General features: G+C 37.7%; 1 protein-coding gene across 1 annotated transcript in view; it reads right to left on the reverse strand.

Moving 5' to 3' along the window:
- The window catches only part of LOC128644202 (phosphatidylinositol 4-phosphate 5-kinase-like protein 1), a 34,749-nt gene that overhangs the window by 16,054 nt on the left and 2,940 nt on the right, over positions 1-15,755 (reverse strand). Inside the window, 4 exon segments of the mRNA XM_053696900.1 lie at positions 1,214-1,296; positions 1,298-1,369; positions 1,478-1,528; positions 4,343-4,516. Of these exon segments, the coding sequence (XP_053552875.1) occupies positions 1,214-1,296; positions 1,298-1,369; positions 1,478-1,528; positions 4,343-4,516 (380 nt within the window).

A 15,755-nucleotide genomic window follows, 5' to 3' on the forward strand; every position in this document is an offset into this window, starting at 1 on the left:
AAATACTGCCTGAGATAAACAGCACACTCCGGTGCCATTTAAAAATAACAAACTTTTGATTGAAGAAATAAACTAAGTATAAAAAACCACAGACTCTCACGACCTCCTATCTATGTTGAGACTTGCAAGAGAAATGACTGGTAATGGCAGTTAGGGGAGGAGCTATATAGCAGCTTTGCTGTGGGTGGACTCTTGCAGCTTCCTGTTGGGAAGGAGAATATATCCCATAAGTAATGGATGATCCGTGGACTGGATACACTTAACAAGAGAAAATTTGATTTCCAATAATATTGTAAACTGTACTGGCAACTGCAATAATAATTATATTTGTATAACTTGACACATTAAAGGGACACTAAAGTCAAAATTAAATTATCACGATGCAGATAGAGCATGACATTTTAAACAACTGTCCAATACACTTCCGTTATCTAAATGTGCACAATCCTTTTATATGCACACTTTCTGAGGCACCAGCTCCTACTGATCATGTGCAAGAGTACACAGTATATACACCATGTGTTTTTGAGATTGGCTGATGGCAGTCACAAGATACAGGGGGAGGGAAAAATTGAATTAACTTTGAAATTTGACGCCAAAAACATTTACTACTCATTTGAAATTCAATGTACTATTGCATTGTCTTTTTATTATGTATTGTCAATTATGCAATTTTATTGTATTTAAAGGGACAGTCTAGTATAAATTATACTTTCATTTAATTTCATTTCATTTCATAGGACTTTTAATTTTAATCAACTTTTCAATTTACTTCTTTTATCAAATGTGCTTTGTTCTAACAATATTCTATGTTGAAGAGATACTTAGATAGGCATCTGGAGCACTATATAGCAGGAAATGCCATCTTGTGCTCTTGCTAATGGATAACATTCTTGCAAAACTGCTGCCATATAGTGCTCCAGAAATGAGCCAGCTCCTCAGCTTACGTCCCTGCTTTTCAACAAAGGATACCAAGAGAATGAAGAGAAATTAATAATAGAAGTAAATTAGAAAGGTGTTTAAATTTGTATGCTCTATCTGAATCATGAAAGAAAAAATACATAAAAATATTCCGTTAATGGCCCTTTAATTTTAAGTGTTTGTGAGCAGATCCTTCTGAGAACCGTGGGTAATGCACAATATATACCATAAGGACATAAGTATACATAATGTTTTGCTATTCTCAGACCCAGCATATCTTCTATGATCTCACGTGAGGAAGAAGTCCGCTTTGCTCTTGGAATTGCTAATGAACTGTAGATAGCAGCTGCAAGATGCCAACGAACGCTGGTAACCTCTCCTCAGACAACCCCAGAGAATGGCGAAATTGAGAGAAAACAGGGCCCGCGTAGGTCCTCATCACGAATCCCTGATGGAGACAACAAAACGGGAATGAAAAACGACTCTGGGACAGGGAATACCTGCAAAAAAGGTGACAAGGGGATGTTATGAACAAAATACGCGTGAGGAAGCTTACCTCGTGAGCTTGTGTCAGTTTCGCTCTGTAATCATCATCTGTGAGCGAGGCCTGGGGAAGAAGACAAAGCATATTATGACACAGGAATTTCCAAGAGACAGCTGAAGACTGCCGAGACATACAGAGAGTGAGAAGCTAATGTATTTACCCAAAATGCGCGTCTATATGGGACTAGTCGTGCGTATTTTCATGCTTATTCAACAAAAATTCCAACAAAAACTATGACTTAGGATTCATACAAATGGACACGTAGGAGCTTGATGGCCCGTGTTTCTAGCGAGTCTTCAGACTCGCCAGAAAACAGCAGTTATGAAGCAGCGGTCACAAAGACCGCTGCTCCATAACCTGTACGCCTGCTCTGAGCAGGCGGACAGACATCGCCGGAAATCAACCCGATCGAGTACGATCGGGTTGATTGACACCCCCTGCTGGCGGCCCATTGGCGGCGTACTGCTCTCCGTATTCAGAGAGGTCTGGCGGACCTGATCCGCACTGTCGGATCAGGTCCGCCAGACCTTGTTAAATAGAGGCCGTAATCTTATCAGAAAATCCAGCGCTACACATGAAAGAAACAAGTAAAAGTTTGTGTATTTGCACCAACGCCATACAAATGCTTGTATCTCTGCGCATAACCAACTTGTAAGTTAGTTATTTTATTTATTAAAAAAAAAATTTTATAGGAAAAATAATACTTTACATATTTAAAAATTGGTGAAATGGCTCCCATTAAAGGGACATTAAAGGGACACTGAATCCAAATTTTTTTCTTTCGTGATTCAGATACAGCATGTAATTATAAGCAACTTTCTAATTTACTCCTATTATCAATTTTTCTTCGTTCTCTAGCTTTCTTTATTTGAAAAAGAAGGCATCTAAGCTATTTTTTGGTTCAGAACCATGGAAACACTTGTTCATTGGTGGATGAATTTATCCACCAATCAGAAAGAACAACATAGTGTGTTCACCAAAAATGGGCCGGCATCTAAACTTACATTCTTGCATTTCAAATAAAGCTACCAAGAGAATGAAGAAAATTTGATAATAGGAGTAAATTAGAAAGTTGCTTAAAATTGCATTCTCTATCTGAATTCATGAAAGAAAAAATTTGGGTTCAGTGTCCCTTTAAACACCTCAAGATATTAATATAAATTGTTTAATTACATGTAGTAACAACAACTTTGCAATATATTTGATTTATTTAGTTCTCCTTTCCTGTAATTTAATTCTGTATATTGTGGGCTTTCCAATTCATGTTAACAATGAAAGTACACACACAGCTGTATACCACACAGTCATTGGTTACACACTCTAGTAAGCCATTTATAACCATTACTAATTGGCCTCAGCAGAAAACGAAACCTAAGTTACAATATGGCGGCGCCCACTGCTTTATATTCATTAACTTTACTCTTAGTTTTCAATAGTTAAACAACTAATATAATTTTTAAAAATACATGTACAAATTATTCTCAGGTTAATCTTTGCTCTGAAAATTGAATCCAATCAGCAAGCGCAACCCAGGTGCTGAACCAAAAATGGGCCTTCTCCTTAGCTTAGATTCCTGCTTTTTCAAATAAAGATAGCAAGAGAAAGAAGAAAAAAATGATAACAGGAGTAAATTAGAAAGTTGCTTAAACTAGCATGCTCTATCTGAATCATTAAAGAACAAATTAGGGTTTAGTATCTCTTTAAATGTCCCGTTGTAGCAGAACTTCTAAAGATTTGGTGCCATAAAAAACGTATTTTTTAGCACGTACCTTTGTCTTTTTGCCTCATTACTTACAACGGGATTTGTCAGCAAGCAGCTGAAAAAAAAAACCTATGGCACCACCAAGGGGAAGGATCTTCATTTTATATAACGTAGATATATTTTAATCATTAATGGGCTGCTTGGTGCTTCCGTATTTAACTACTGAAATGTACAAATCATTACAATCACTGACTAAAGAGAATACAGGTGGCCCTCGTTTTACAACGGTTCAATTTACACCGTTTCAGAATAACAACCTTTTTTTCCAGTTATGTGACTGCTATTGAAAAGTATTGAGAATCAGTGCATTTATTAAAATAGCCAGTAGGTGGAGCTGTCCGCTTGTGTTGCAGCAAAGCCAAGGAAGCTGAAATTAAACAGTTTAACCAGACCTGAGCTATCGAGCAGATTTCAAAGGAACAAGATCTTCCTGTCTATAAATCAGTCCAGATTGGAATGCATAGAAAGAACTGTTTGCAGAAAAATGCAAGTGAAGTCTGAGTTGTGTGATTATTTTATTAGGTTTATAATGCTGTTTAGCATTTAAAGTCTTCATTTCAAAGCTTTAAAAATAATGTATCAGGTCTGCCTATACTTTGATTTTGAATATGGCTGAAAAGATATTACTGGTAAAGATGTAGCTTGCGGGACAAATAGGTGTAAAAAAATATAAAATCTTCAAATGTATTAAAGGGACATTCAAGTCAAAGTAAACTTTAGGATTCAGGAAGAGCAGCAATTTTAAGACACTTTCCAATTTACTTCTATTATCAAATTTTGCACAATTTTGTTATATTCATACATTCTGGGGAACAAGATTCTACTGAGCATGTGCACAAGCTCACAAGGTATACGTATACTAGTCTGTGATTGGCTGATGTCTGTCACATGATACAGGGGGCCGGAAATGAGAGAAAAAATGAATTTGTCAGAAATCTACTACTTATTTGAAATGCAGAGTAGACGATAAATCATTGTCTTTTTATTATGTACTTGTTAATTATGCAATTCTACTTAATTTAGTGGTCCTTTAAAGGGACATTAAAATCAGAAAACTTTAAAGAGAGTAAGAGAAAGAAAGACAGAGTGACAGCAAAAATTGGAGTTGTACCCACCTTGGCATCGCTGCGGATGGCATCCTGAACGGCCTCTCTCAGGCCCTCCTTCAGATCTAGAGTAAGGGGGTAAAACTCATGTTCCTTGTCAATCTCAAAGAGACCTAGGAGCTTCCATCGTTGGCGCAGTCTCCAGAATAGGCGACGCGGCCTGCTGCTGGCACCAGACTCTCCCTGGCAGAGAGAAGCATAATGAGGTATGGCAGGACAGCACAAATAGGGATATTGCCTGATAATCTCTACCGGAAGAAACTGACAAAGGCTGGCGTATGGTTATATTTGTGTTAACATATTTAGTAGCACAGAATAAATGATCATGGGGGTAAAACTTTACACATATAAAGGATTTCAATCTAAATATTAGAAATGGCATACTAAATGATACAGGAGGTGGAGAGCCCTGCTCTAAAAAGCTTGCAATCTAACTGCCAGGGCGTTGCTTTAAAGCTAAAATAGGGTACAGGAATGTAGAGATACAACTGAGTGGTCCCTACCATAGAGCACAGGATGCTGATACTGATGTTAATGTAGAGATACAAAGAGCCAGGGACAGATCTGCAGAGTCAGAGCATTTACAGTAGGGTGTGAGCAGTGTGCCAAGAAAAAACACATGGCTTGGAACCCAGAGAATGATACAGAGATAGCGAGAGCATGAGAGAGACAAGGGATGGACACAGAATCCTGAGACATCATCAGAGATATGGAATTCTGAGACATCATCAGAGATATGGAATTCTGAGACATCATCAGAGATATGGAATTCTGAGACATCATCAGAGATATGGAATTCTGAGACATCATCAGAGACATGGAATTCTGAGACCATCTGAAAGTCAGCACAAGGGAGAGAGGATGGGGTGAAAAAGAGAAGAGAGAGGGTGTATAGGGGACAACAGACTAGCGGAGAGAGACAGAGAATAAAGCACAAGCAAGGAAGAAAGAACAAGCATCCAGGAAGGAACTATATTTTGGTACAAGATGCAGAGCACAAAGGAATGTACAAGGTTAGAGTAGCAGAAACAGAAAGTAGCTGGGTGCTGAGTTTACATCTGGGCAGAGAGAGAGGATGGCACGGAGAGTAAGACAGAGAAAACTGGGCAGAAAAAAAAAGGATATATGGAAGAGAGTGACAGAGACAGATGATAGGAATTGAATGGGATTAGACTATCATTAATGGCATACACAGGATCTAGAAGCAGTTTAGGCACAGGGTCCGGCCTGTGCTCACCTCCATACTAGGATCACTGGCATTCTGGGGTCCCTTCTTCCATCTCTTCCCGGGCAGCTGTTGTGTGCCCACTCTCCCCAGGAGATCCCATTGGTCACTGGCTTCCGGCCTCTCCCTGTGGTATTAACTCATCTATCCAGCAGCCAGACGTCTTCTCACCCATGTCCATCTCTTTATAGCTCTTAACCCCATGATGCATTTTAGCACTGCCCATTCATGGTTCTCCTTCTCTTAGATCATTGTTCCCCCATGATCTGTTTTTCTCAGTCACAACATAACTTCACTATTTCCTTGCTGTCACTCCTCACAATCCCTCTCTCATCCTGTCACACTATCTATATACTCCTATCCCTCCTGTGACATCTCTCACACAAACCCCTCACTGCATGCTTTCTCTTTCGTCCAGATTACACCCTCCCAGACTGACAGGTCATCCCTCTGGCCAGGCATGTTCCATGTGTACCACTGAGGGGGGACATTAGCAGTTGGGCCTCTCCCCCTGCTCCAGGCAGAATATGGGATCTTCTCATTTACAGACTATTACAACACGAGCAGGGGTTCTTACCTCCTGCAGTATATGAATAAATCTCACCAAGTCCCCCCCCCCCCATTTGTGTAATGGGGTGTTCTGTAGGATCACTGCAGCTTGAGGTTAAGAAAACAGGACTTTCCCACAGATGATACAATAGGGATATCCCCATAAAGAGGTCTATTCTTGCTGTCTGGGCTGCAAAACCAGATAAACAAACCACATGAAACAGCCAGAAACACTGTAACAAAGTGGAGTATGCTTATCTCGGCTTGTATTTCATATCTTTGTTTTTAAATAAATATGTACAGTTCTACTAATTTTAATGCAATTTTTTGGAATTTACACAACTTTATCTAAATGCTCAATTTAGAAGCAATTTGTTTAGTATAACACAGGGCACATAACTGTATAATCTGTCCACAATAAATAGCTGATTCATCATAAAAATGGAAAATTATACTGTCATGGGTATGAAAAAAGCACTATTAAAATGAGTTCTTTTATTTAGTTTAAGTTACATAAAAAAAAAAACCAACACAACCAGAAAATGCTTGTAGACAACTAGTCCCTAGGGACAGAATGCTCACGTAGGTAATATACAGTGAGGGAAAAAAAATTTTGATCCCCTGCTGATTTTGTACGTTTGCCACTGACAAAGAAATGATCAGTCTATAATTTTAATGGTAGGTTTATTTGAACAGTGAGAGACAGAATAACAACAAAGAAATCCAGAAAAACGCATTTCAAAAAAGTTATACATTGATTTGCATTTAATGAGTGAAATAAGTATGTGATCCCTATCAATCAGCAAGATTTCTGGCTCCCAGGTGTCTTTTATACAGGTAACAAGCTGAGATTAGGAGCACTCTCTTAAAGGGAGTGCTCCTAATCTCAGCTTGTTACCTGTATAAAAAGACACCTGTCCACAGAAGCAATCAATCAGATTCCAAAACCTCCACTATGGCCAAGACCAAAGAGCTGTCCAAGGATGCCAGGGACAAGGACCTACACAAGGCTGGAATGGGCTACAAGACCATCGCCAAGCAGCTTGGTGAGAAGGTGGCAACAGTTGGTGCGATTATTTGCAAATGGAAGAAACACAAAATAACTGTCAATCTCCCTCGGTCTGGGGCTCCATGCAAGATCTCACCTAGTGGAGTTTCATTGAACATGAGAACGTTAAGGAATCAGCCCACAGAAGGATCTTGTCAATGATCTCAAGGCAGCAGGGACCATAGTAAGCGAGAAAATAATTGGTAACACTACGCCGTGAAGGACTGAAATCCTGCAGCGCCCGCAAGGTCCCCCTTGCTCAAGAAAGCACATGTACAGGCCCGTCTGAAGTTCGCCAATGAACAGCTGCATGATTCAGAGGAGAACTGGGTGAAAGTGTTCTGGTCAGATGAGATCAAAATAGAGTTCTTTGGCATCAACTCAACTCGCCGTGTTTGGAGTAGGAGGTATGCTGCTTATGACCCCAAGAACACCATCCCCACCGTCAAACATAGAGGTGGAAATATTATGCTTTGGGGGTGTTTTTCTGCTAGGGGGACAGGACAACTTAACCTCATCAAAGGGACGATTGACGGGCCATGTACCGTCAAATCTTGGGTGAGGACCTCCTTCCCCCACAGCCAGGGCATTGAAAATGGGTCGTGGTGGGTATTCCAGCATGACAATGACCCAAAACACAAAGCCAAGGCAACAATGCAGTGGCTCAAGAAGAAGCACATTAAGGTCCTGGAGTGGCCTAGTCAGTCTCCAGACCTTAATTCCATAGAAAATCTGTGGAGAGAGCTAAATGTTCGAGTTTCCAAACATCAGCCTTGAAACCTTAATGACTTAGAGAGGATCTGCAAAGAGGAGTGGGACAAAATCCCTCCTGAGATGTGTGCAAACCTGGTGGCCAACTACAAGTAAAGTCTGACCTCTGTGATTGCCAACAAGGGTTTTGCCACCAAGTAATAAGTCATGTTTTGCAAAGGGGTCAAATAATTATTTCACTCATTAAAGTGCAAATCAATTTATAACTTTTTTTAAATACATTCTTCTGGATTTTTTGTTGTTATTCTGTCTCTCACTGTTCAAATAAACCTACCATTTAAAATTATAGGCTGATCATTTCTTCGTCAGTGGGTAAACTTACAAAATAAGCAGGGGATCAAATATTTTTTCTTCACTGTAGACAAGACCAACAATTGTACTGATGGTCAATGACATGTCTCTTAAGCACAGGTGTGATATATATATATATATATATATATATACACACATACATACATACACAAAACACGAAATGGGACAGCACTCTCAGGCCGGACCGGGTACACATCCCATGACCCTGCAACATGCACAGCCCTGGGTGCATAAACAGCACTCTCAGGAAGCTGCACCGTCCACAGAGCCACAGGCAGTTAACCCCAGACAGGTTTGGGTGCACATCCCAAAGGGGTAAATTACAAAAAATATATAAGATAATTTTTTAAAAATAAATAAATATAAATATATATATATATATACACACACACACACACATATGTAAAAAAAAACTTGCAGCTTGCAAACTGTTGCGCCCTGCAAAGTAAACAAACTATTCAAGTAGAATAGAACATCCAATAATTGTAATGGGAAAAAAAAAGAAGGAAGTGATCTTTAAATCTTAAAGGAACATGCTAGAGCAAGCAATTTTAAACAACTTTTCAATTTACTTCTATTATAAAATATTCTTTATTTTCTTGTATCCCTTGTTGAGAAGCAGGAAGGCAAGTTCAGGAGTGTGCACGTGTCTGCAGAACTATATGGCAGCAGTTTTGCAACAATGTTATACATTAGCAAGAGCACTAGATGGCAGCACTTTTATAACAATGTTATACATTAGCAAGAGCACTAGATGGCAGCACTTTTATAACAATGTTATACATTAGCAAGAGCACTAGATGGCAGCACTTTTATAACAATGTTATACATTAGCAAGAGCGCTAGATGGCAGCACTTTTATAACAATGTTATACATTAGCAAGAGCGCTAGATGGCAGCACTTTTATAACAATGTTATACATTAGCAAGAGTGCTAGATGGCAGCACTTTTATAACAATGTTATACATTAGCAAGAACGCTAGATGGCAGCACTTTTATAACAATGTTATACATTAGCAAGAGCGCTAGATGGCAGCCCTTTTATAACAATGTTATACATTAGCAAGAGCGCTAGATGGCAGCCCTTTTATAACAATGTTATACATTAGCAAGAGCGCTAGATGGCAGCCCTTTTATAACAATGTTATACATTAGCAAGAGCGCTAGATGGCAGCCCTTTTATAACAATGTTATACATTAGCAAGAGCGCTAGATGGCAGCCCTTTTATAACAATGTTATACATTAGCAAGAGCGCTAGATGGCAGCCCTTTTATAACAATGTTATACATTAGCAAGAGCGCTAGATGGCAGCCCTTTTATAACAATGTTATACATTAGCAAGAGCGCTAGATGGCAGCCCTTTTATAACAATGTTATACATTAGCAAGAGCGCTAGATGGCAGCACTTTTATAACAATGTTATACATTAGCAAGAGCGCTAGATGGCAGCACTTTTATAACAATGTTATACATTAGCAAGAGCACTAGATGGCAGCACTTTTATAACAATGTTATACATTAACAAGAGCACTAGATGGCAGCACTTTTATAACAATGTTATACATTAGCAAGAGCACTAGATGGCAGCCCTTTTATAACAATGTTATACATTAGCAAGAGCGCTAGATGGCAGCCCTTTTATAACAATGTTATACATTAGCAAGAGCACTAGATGGCAGCACTTTTATAACAATGTTATACATTAGCAAGAGCACTAGATGGCAGCAGCTTTATAATAATGTTATACATTAGCAAGAGCACTAGATGGCAGCATATTTATAACAATGTTATACATTAGCAGGAGCGCTAGATGGCAGCACTTATAACAATGTTATACATTAGCAAGAGCACTAGATGGCAGCACTTTTATAACAATGTTATACATTAGCAAGAGCACTAGATGGCAGCAGCTTTATAATAATGTTATACATTAGCAAGAGCACTAGATGGCAGCAGCTTTATAACAATGTTATACATTAGCAAGAGCACTAGATGGCAGCAGCTTTATAACAATGTTATACATTAGCAAGAGCACTAGATGGCAGCACTTTTATAACAATGTTATACATTAGCAAGAGCACTAGATGGCAGCACTTTTATAACAATGTTATACATTAGCAGGAGCACTAGATGGCAGCACTTTTATAACAATGGTATACATTAGCAAGAGCACTAGATGGCAGCACTTTTATAACAATGTTATACATTAGCAAGAGCACTAGATGGCAGCACTTTTATAACAATGTTATACATTAGCAAGAGCACTAGATGGCAGCACTTTTATAACAATGTTATACATTAGCAAGAGCACTAGATGGCAGCACTTTTATAACAATGTTATACATTAGCAAGAGCACTAGATGGCGGCACTTTTATAACAATGTTATACATTAGCAAGAGCACTAGATGGCAGCACTTTTATAACAATGTTATACATTAGCAAGAGCACTAGATGGCAGCACTTTTATAACAATGTTATACATTAGCAAGAGCACTAGATGGCAGCACTTTTATAACAATGTTATACATTAGGAAGAGCACTAGATGGCAGCACTATTTCTTGTCATGTAGTGATGCCGACATGTGCACGCTACCTATCTATATATCTGTTCATCCAAGAATAACATGAGAATGAAGCAAATTTGATAATAGAAGTAAATAGGAATTTTTTTGAAAATTGTATTCTCTATCAGAATCATGAAAGTAAAATGTTTGGGTTTTATGTCCCTTTAATTTCACATTTCACTGTTAAAGGGACATGAAACCCAAGTTTTTCTTTCATGATACAGACAGAATATACAATTTTAAATAACTTTCTAATTTACTTCTTTTATCAAATTTGCTTCATTCTCTTGGTATGTTTTGCTGAAGGAGCAGCAATGCACTACTAGGAGCTAGCCACTGATTGGTGGCTGCATATAAAACCCTCTTGTCATTGGCTGACCTGATGTGTTCAGTCAGTAGCTAGTTCCCAATAATGCATTGCTGCTCCTTCAACAAAGGTTACCAAGAGAATTCAGTAAATTAGATAATAGAATTAAAAGCGAGTTATTTTAAAGGACATTAAACTCTAAATAAATAATTTCTTGACTTATGTATTTTTGAGCAAAGATTAGCCTGAGAATAATGTGTACATATATTTCTTAAAATTATACAGGTTGTTTAAAAAAAAAAAAAAAAAAGGATGATAATCATAAAAGCAGTGGGCACCGCCATATTGTAACTTAGGTTACTTTTCTGCTGAGGCCAATTAAGAATGGTTATAAATGGATTACTAGAGTGTGTAACCAATGACTGTGTAGAATATAGCTGTGTCTGCACTTTCATGTTTAAAGGGACAGTACACTGTAAAATTGTTTTTGCCTTAATGTATTTTCAACGATTGTTATACCAGCTGCAGAGTATAAAATGTGATGAGAAATTGCATTTCCGGTTTATTTGTGTATATGAAATAGCTGGTTGTGTGCTTTTAAGCCACAGCCTATTACAATTGGGTTGAGTTTTAGGTAATACCATATATCATTATGTTAACACTTTGTGTACACAGACTTGCTTCCTTATCTTATATTTGTCTGGAAAACTAAAGCTCAATACTTAGAGAGAACAATGGAAAAGTATCATTGTATTACTTAAACTATCCTGCACCCCACTGAGTGTGTCATTTCTTCTGCTGGCTGTGTTTACAAAGTCTGTCAATAGCATATACTCCAGTATCAAAACTTTTAGTATAGGTTGAGATACCACAGGCTAAATCAGCTATTTCAAATGCCAAAATAGGGGTAAAGGAGCTACTTGTAAACAATTTTATACACTACAACAGGTAAAATGGATCATTGGGAACAATTTAAAGGGGAGACAATTGTTGGGTGAACTGTCCCTTTAACACGAAGTGGAAATATTTATTATTAAATTACGGTAAAGGAGAACAATATCCCTTTAAAATTGTATGCTCTATCTAAATCCTGACTCTTTTATTAAAGTGAATGTAAATTTTGATGCTAAAGTGCCCGGTTTTTAAAAATCCGATTAAAAACAGGGGCACTTTAATTCATCAAAATTTACATTTCACTCCTGTTGTGAAAAAAAACTTACATTTTAATCTTGACAGCAGCTCCAGCTTCCTCTGATCGTCGCAAACCATTTCTGATATCAGAAATGATGGATAGGTCATCCTCCAATAACGGCTTCCCCCCCCCCCGGGGGAATCAGTGTCTGATTCAACGCTGTGATTGGAGGAAGCCGGATTCCTCATTTTAGACCCTGGAAGAGGCTTTGCAACAGGTGGAGGAAGAGATGCAGTGGCTGTCAAGATTAAAAGGTACGTTTTTTTTTTCACAACAGGAGTGAAATGTAAATTTTGATGAATTAAGTTATGTGTAGTTAAAAAAAAAACTATATATAATATACTGGCATTAGTAATTCTGTCCCATTTTTCCTCTAATTTACCTCTGAAAAATTGTTGGTTTATTAAAATGATACTAAGTTGTCTATAAAGTAATGGGAGCCCCCATGTTTGAATATAAATGTTCCTGCTATCTCACTCTCCTGCTGAGGACAATTAAGGATAGATATAAAACAGGCAATAAAAGAGACTGTCCAAACAAGGCTGCGTAGAACATAAGATTATCTAACAGGGTTTTTCCACACAGCCTGTATTTTATTGCCCGATATACTGTATAATCTGTCCCTATTTGTTTTTCAGCAGACAAGATAAATAGAAAACTAGATCAAATATTGTGGCCCCCATTACTTTTGCATTTAGGTGTTGTTTTTTTAGAAACGAATGCCGAACATGGCTGTCGTCAGCAACATTCACCTCTTTTTGGAGCCAGATTATTTTTTTCTTGTGAAAATGCAACAGGCAAACAATTTGGATTTGCACAGATCTTAGGGCTAGATTTATCAAAGCTGAGGCGTACAGGGGCACATATACGCGCCCCTGTACGCCTCAGCTCGCCTTTGGCGGGGCGAAATTACCCGCAGTAATCAACACTGCACACGAGCGCAATTTTGCGCTCGCGTGCAATCCCGCCCCTGCCCGCGCACAGCCAATCACGCGCGGGCAGGAGCTGTCAATCTCCTCGGTCATACTCGACCGAGGAGATTGAATGTCCGCCACCCTTAGAAGTGGCGAAAAGCTTAGGGAAGCAACGGTCTGGTGACCGCTGCTTGATAAATCACGGCGAGCAAGTTCTTGTGAGCCGTAGGAGCTTGATAAATCGAGCCCTTAGTGTTTTGCACTTTCACAAGAAGAAGAAATCCGCTCCGTAAAGAGCCCAATGCTGCTTGCGGCGGCAGCCATGTTTGGCATTCATTGCTAAAAAAAACATCTGAAGGCACCTATCTAATATAAACTAGAGTACTTTATAGAGAACAAATCCTTACACTTATATTGTCATTATTAAACAGCTAAAATATTGTAAGAAATACATCTAAATATCATTCGGATGTTTCCTTTGAATACTTTGTTCTGTCTATTAATATTTACTGTTCAGCATCCCTTTAAGCAAACGTTACACATATTCCACAACAAATTACACACACAAAGCCATGTTTTGTTTTGTTTTTTTAAATATAAAAAATGTTTAAAATAAGGACATAAAAAAGTGACAAACTAAAGCAAAAATCAAACAGTCAAGAAAAATTTAAATTTTCATGATTCAGATAGGACATCCAATTTACTTTTTGTCATCAAATTTGCTTTGTTCTTTTGGTATTTTTTTGTTTAAAGCTAAACCAAGAAAGCCCTTGAAGGCTGCCTCTTATCTCATTGCATTTTATTAGTTTTTCCCAACTAGACAGCACTAGTTCATGTGTGTGATATAGATAAACATTGTGCTCACTCCTGTGGAGTTATTTATGAGTCAGCACTGATTGGCTAAAATGCATGCATGAGATAAGGGGGCAGTCTGCCGAGGCTAAGATACAAAGTAATCACAGAGGTAAAAAGTATATTCATATAACAAAAGTGTTGGTTATGCAAAACTGAGGAATTGGGTAATAAAGGGATTATCTTTCTTTTAACAATAAACATTATGGAGTGGACTGCCCTTTAAGCAAGGATAAATGCAGCACAAAAGAAACAAAATCATCACCACTACAAAAAATAAATAAGAATAATTATATATTAACAAAATAATAATGTATAACAAATATATTTAATATAATACACTGTCAATTTTAATGTTGTTTATATAACCAGGAGCTACTATTTTTAGAACGGTTTTATTAATATTATGTTCATGCTATAAATAAAGAGGCATCCTTCCCTGACGCAGGCTTAACCTTATTTTGCATCCTAAATAAAAATAGATGTGCAGTACACACAATATCCAATTAGATCAAGACATAGGAGAATATCCTATTAAATCTATTACTATGGATATTTATGTTCTAACAGAGATCTGATTTCCTTCATTATGTGAATTTATTTTGTTGGGAAGAAGAGCTTTAAAGTTTTTTTTGACAGCAAAACCTCAAGAGAAAATATTATGTCTTCAAAACAAAACAATTAGCAGCAGTACAGAATTATCTAAAACCATGTAAAAGACGATTAAAATACTTCTTTTTTTTAACATAGGAATTGAAGACAGGAATTTGATGCAGTAGTGATTTGGATGTCACAAACTTTTTATTTTTAATGTATTTATAGTGTGAAGACTTATATAGCTAATATAGAGCTAAATCTATTTTTATTTATGTCAATTTTGAGATTGGCATGTAATATAATAACAGGTATACCTCACTTTACAGCGCTTCACTTACAGCGCTTCGCTAATGCAGCGCTTTGTGGAGCTGAAGTTCAACCTCCAAGGATTTTAAAACAGTGCTGTAATCTTCGTGAGATTGCAAGAAAAGTGACTGGCACCATTTTGTTATGCTTAGTTCACTCTGTTTAGAGCATTACAGTGCAATCTGTGTCTCAGTGTTATAGTCTGGCACATTGTACTACAGTGATTGTCACTATTTTACAGGTACAGTATTTATTGAATACTAATTGAATGCTGTGCTGTGCTAGTGTTAAACTAAATGTAGCACTATTGCACCCCTAATATATGTTAGTTCAAACATGTTTTTAAGTTTTTAAAACGCACTGGCAAGTGAAAAGAAAGCTAAAACTGCCTTGTTTCACTTTAAGGCGGTTTTCACTTTACAGCGGGGCTCCGGTCCCTAACCCGCTGTATGAGCAGGGTATACCTGTATATATAAATTATAGCAATGGAACTCTGGTATAAATCAAAGTCTAGCTGCGATCACACACACACACACACACATGTGTGTGTGTATATATATATATATATATATATATATATACACACACACACATACACACAATATCACACACACATACTGTATATATATATATACAGGGAGTGCAGAATTATTAGGCAAATGAGTATTTTGGACCACATCATCCTCTTTATGCATGTTGTCTTTCTCCAAGCTGTATAGGCTCGAAAGCCTGCTACCAATTAAGCATATTAGGTGATGTGCATCTCTGTAATGAGAAGGGGT

This window comes from Bombina bombina, unplaced genomic scaffold (assembly GCF_027579735.1).
Source record: "Bombina bombina isolate aBomBom1 unplaced genomic scaffold, aBomBom1.pri scaffold_1885, whole genome shotgun sequence".
Classification (NCBI taxonomy): domain Eukaryota; kingdom Metazoa; phylum Chordata; class Amphibia; order Anura; family Bombinatoridae; genus Bombina; species Bombina bombina.